This window comes from Echinops telfairi, unplaced genomic scaffold (assembly GCF_000313985.2).
Source record: "Echinops telfairi isolate 266 unplaced genomic scaffold, ASM31398v2 ScPeMD7_3;HRSCAF=10, whole genome shotgun sequence".
In the NCBI taxonomy this organism is placed as follows: Eukaryota; Metazoa; Chordata; class Mammalia; order Afrosoricida; family Tenrecidae; genus Echinops; species Echinops telfairi.
In genome coordinates this window covers 12,294,349-12,299,149 of record NW_022103899.1, presented here as the reverse complement: position 1 = coordinate 12,299,149, position 4,801 = coordinate 12,294,349, and the positions used below count along the sequence as shown (strand labels likewise).

The window sequence follows — 4,801 nt, the reverse complement described above, 5'->3', positions numbered from 1 at the left end:
TTCCCTGTATTTTCAGTTCCTATCTGTACCAGTGTACCTCCTCTGGTCTAGCCAGTCTTGCAAAATAGAATTCGAGTCATGGTAGTGGGGGCGGGGAGGAAACCTTTAGGAACTAGAGGAAGGTTGTATTTCTCATCATTGTTACATCGCACCCTGACTGCTAAGCCCATTCTTTAGAGCTGTCTTGGTATTAAAACTTTCGGTGTGAGACAGTAATTATGCTATTTGAAACTAAAGTCTAACAGAACCCTGACACTTTCTGATAGTCAATTCTAAAAATATTAATTCATGAAATTTGGGGGGAGTTTAAAATGCAATAGAAAGAAATTATTTTCAGCCTAGAACTCTAGGGCCAGTTCCATTCTGTCATGCGGGTCATTATGAGTCACAACTAATTCTTAAGCATAGTATTGACAAAACAATAAAATTGACTGCTATGAACTCTATGTATGTTGCCTAACATAACTGAAAGCTTTTCAATAAGAATAAGCACTGTTTTGCAAATGAGAAAGTGTAATTCATATTCACATACCCAATGGTACAGACCTAGGAAATTGAAATATTGGAATCAAACTCAGGTCTGACTACTGTGCTAATGGTTCAGCCTCTTTCATGAAACTATAATTCTCTCAAGGCATTTTACTTCCTTTACAGAGATCTCAAAATTTCCATATTGTTTTTTCACAGTAAGCATTTATGGCAGTGTCAGTGGAGATAATAATTGAGGTGGAGGGACAAACAGAATAGTCATTTTTTAAAGTCTATTCAGAAGGGCTGTTCTAGTACTAATTTTGACCAATTTGGAATTTCAAGCTATATTCGGATAAAACTTCCTCAAATTAACCAATCTCTAAAATAACCATTGGTTTTACATGTTGAAGTAAATTATAAAATATTTTTTCTACAAAAATTATGAGTGATAGAGATCAGCAACCTATTGGAAGCAGATCCCAACTATGTTTATTATAGTTTTGTCATAAAACACATTTTACTTTATCTTTTAACTGTTTTAGTAACGAAAACCCTGATAGCAACAAGAATCTTACAAGTCTATAAAAAGAAGTGCAGATCTGGATGACATTTGAGTGGGGAGTTTTAAGCTATGCTTGTTGTTTTATCTTTCTTAAACTCCCTGCAATAGCCTTAAGACTACTGGGTTCAGAGTCACTGAACTTTAGGGGAAGTTCAAAACAATAAACCACTTCCTTTAATTAAAGTAGGATATATCTTTTCATAAACATGGTAAACAGCTATGCAGAACACTTGAATCTGCATACAATAAAAACAAATAAACTAACCCAGCCATCAATAAGGAGCTCTGGTATAGTAGTGGATATGTGCTGGGCTGCTAGCTACAAGGTCTACAGTTCAAAACCATCAGCCACTTAGCAGGAGAAAGACGGGGACTTTCTACTCCCATAGAATTATAGTCTCAGACACTCAGGGGTTGTTCTAGCATCTTATAGGGGTCACTGTGAGTCAGCATAAAAGTGATGGCAGTCATAAATAAAAATTCCTGGAGGTGTTGGGGGATAAATAAGGCAGCTGCTAACCCTAAGGTTGGAGGTTCAAACCCACCAGCAGTATCTCTGGAGAAAGAAAAGGGTATCTGCTATAAAGATTTATAGCCTCAGAAATCCAGTGTAGAATTTCTAGGATTCAGAATCGACTCAATCACTGTGGGTTTGGTTTTGTCATTAAAATTATCATTGAACTTAATTCATTTAATAGCTGATGTAAAGAATATAACTTTTTTTGGCAATTTCCATCAATGAAACAAGAATTGCTTTCTCTTTCCCTTAATAACAATTTAGTTTCTCATTGGAAAGAGCCATGTTTATATGTTATCAGTTTGAGAGCTGGTGGGAAACTAAATATGTACAATTCCTTAAAACAAGCTGCAAGACATCCTAATGAACATCTTGCAAGAACAAGAGTAGTTAAATTTCTATGGTGTCATGTCACCTTTAATTTCATGTCTACATGGAAGTTCTACTTTGTAGAATAATAGTCTTCTGTTAGTACAATTTTTACTAAAGAAAATTTATATTCCTAAAATATCTTGGTCTCCCTCTCCCTGAATGCTATTAGATCATTATGCTCCAAAATCAACATAGGTGCTAGAATGACAGATTTTCAAACATATAGTAGTAGATATAGGTGTGACTGTATTTAAGTCTTGACTTTGACTTCTGAACAAATAAACTGGCACCAAAAATACACAGGTTTGGCCCCAAGTTCAACGTTAGCAGAATTCTTCATAAGCACTTGTGTTCTTCAGCCATTAAAGGGTTACAGATTCAATGCACACTACGCGTACACATAAAACAAATTCAGTTATGTGCCCTTAATCCAGCTAATGATGCTACAACCTCCTGCTGGTTAATCTATTGATCATGTGCTCCGTACAGGGCGCTGGGCTCTCCTTATGAAACTGCAAACCATTTAAAGGTGGAAGAAAAAGCCATGAAGTAGTAACCTGTTGGCTGGAAAGTAGCAGCAGCACTACTCCTGAGATATTAATGGGCAAGGAAAGAGACAAAGGCCCGACTTGAGTCGACCTTCCAGTAAGACACTGGCCCAAACTCGTTCAGCATTACTTCTTTAAATATAAGCCTACAAACGCCCTCAGTTTTCTAGTGGAAGGACAAAGCCCTGTGATGAGTTCGGGAGGACGCTTCACACAGGGCTTACTGATGGCGGGCGTTTAGGCAAAGCCAAGGCCGGGCGCGCGTGCAAGCAGCGTCACGATAGCGAGAAGGGGCGGCCAGCGTCATCAGGGGGCTGGAGACGGGGTAGTGGGCCACACGGAGCTAAAGGGCGGGACACGTGGACCCGGAAGACGCGAGCAGGAACGAAGGAGCTGGGGAAGATGCTTCCCCGAGGGCTCGAGAAGTGAGGGGGTGGGGAGGGGGTGAGGTGTGTACTTACTTCGATGATCTTTTCTTTCTTCTTCTGCTCCGCTTTTTTGCTGCCCCCGGCCTGAGCCTGTTTCTTGGGGGGCATTGCGGAGGCAGGTGGCACCGGCCAGAGTTAAGCACAGCTGGACACCGTCAAGGCCTCCGGCCCCGCGGCAGGAGTAGTAGGAAGACTTGGGCCTCCGTCCCCGCCGCACCGCGCGGAAGACAAGTCGCTCACTTGTCGCCGAAACACGGCTTTTACGACAGGTCGGTGCTGCAGTGCATGGTGGGTAGTGAGGAGCGGCGCCCGGAAGCAGAGCTGCGCGTGCGCGTCTTTTGCATCCGCCCCGGAGTGGGCTAGAACCGGACGTGGTGGGAAAATGGCTGCACGTCACGTGTGATGTCGCACGTGCACCTTTCCAGGTCAAGGCAGGCCAGAATCTGGACTGGTAGGTTGTGACCTAGTGCGCTGGTGTGGACCATGGGCGGACTGTCCTTCGTCATCGCGGGCGGAGTCCGGTTCTGCCGGCCGGCTAGGGTCTCCCTTAAGGTTTCCGTTCGGGAAGATCACCAAGGGGTCCCAGCTACTCCAGGAAACCGAATTACTTTCTTCTTCTCCCTTGGCGTAAGGTTTCAGCGGCGAAATGCCTCCAAAGTGGGTAGCGGATTCCTCCTTCATCTTAGTCTGGAAGCGCGGCTGAAACCTTTCCACATAGGGTGACCCTGTGTGCACCGCAAGACCGAACAGTGTTTAAGACGAAATGGAAGTTTCTTTTCATTTGAAGGATTCCAGAGTGACAGGGATGACATCCAAAGACACTCAACCTATCGTGAAGTATTAATGAAAAATTATCTCTAGAGGTTCAGAAGGTGCATAGGTGATTCTTAAAAACCCCTTTCTGAGCTGAAATTAACAAAACTCCTTTGATCAAGGAGGACACATCTTAATAGTATTGTGGAGTGCTTGTTAAATTACAGGGAGCAAGACCGGGCTTTCTGCTCCCAAAAAGAGTTACAGGTTCAGGATCTCAAAGGGACTATGCTACTCTGTCCTCTAGGATTGTTATGAGTGGGCAGCAACTTGACTGGTGACAGTGAATTTGGAGTTTGATAATTAAAGAAAGTGCTTGGCACATCACAGACATAAATTATTACAGAGGCATTGAGGTAGGACTTTTTATTTTCCTCATTTTATAGATGAAACCGAGAGGAAGAAATATGCCAGATGCGTTGAGAGGTGAGCCAGAAATGATCACTTAGGCATTGGGACTTTAATGCATATCTGCCCATCACCCAGCATTACAAAAGTAGGCTTTGTTTGAAATGATATTTGATGCATGAATTGGGCCTATTAATAGCTGTACAAAGAGCACCTCTACACTGGGTGGTACAGTGTTTAAGCACTAGCCTGCTACCTGAAATGCCTAATCTGTTCCCAAAGAGATTCTTGTTATTGAACTATTGAATTGTAAATATATGCCAATAAAATGGTTAAAAAATTGGTGTTGCTGTTAGGTACCCTAGAGTTGCTTCAGACTCAGACTGGAACTCTGCCCTGCCCCGCACCGTTCTCATCACTATTGCCATGTTGGAGCCCACTATTGTAGGCACTGTGCCAATCCATCTCATTGAGGGTCTTCCTCTTTTTCAGTGACCCTTTAGCACTGTGATTCTCAACCTTCCTAATGCCTTGACCCTTTAATACAGTTCCTCATGTTGTGACCTCCAACCATAAAATTATTTTCGTTGCTACTTCATAACTCTAATTTTGCTGCTGTTCTGAATCGGGCAACCCCTGTGAAAGGGTCGTTGGACCCCCAAAGGGGTCGTAACCCACAGGTTGAGAACTGCTGGTAACAGGATGCTGCCTTTCTCTAGGGATTGGCCCCTCCTGATAATTT

At 42.9% G+C, this 4,801-nt stretch overlaps 1 protein-coding gene across 1 annotated transcript in view; it reads right to left on the bottom strand.

The window, feature by feature from the left end:
* The window catches only part of ZC3H15 (zinc finger CCCH-type containing 15), a 21,691-nt gene extending 18,593 nt beyond the window's left edge, over positions 1-3,098 (bottom strand). Inside the window, exon 1 of the mRNA XM_045296525.1 lies at positions 2,932-3,098. Within this exon, the coding sequence (XP_045152460.1) occupies positions 2,932-3,006 (75 nt within the window). The 5' untranslated portion in view covers positions 3,007-3,098. The remainder of the gene's footprint in view (positions 1-2,931) is intronic.
* Positions 3,099-4,801: the final 1,703 nt, after the last annotated feature.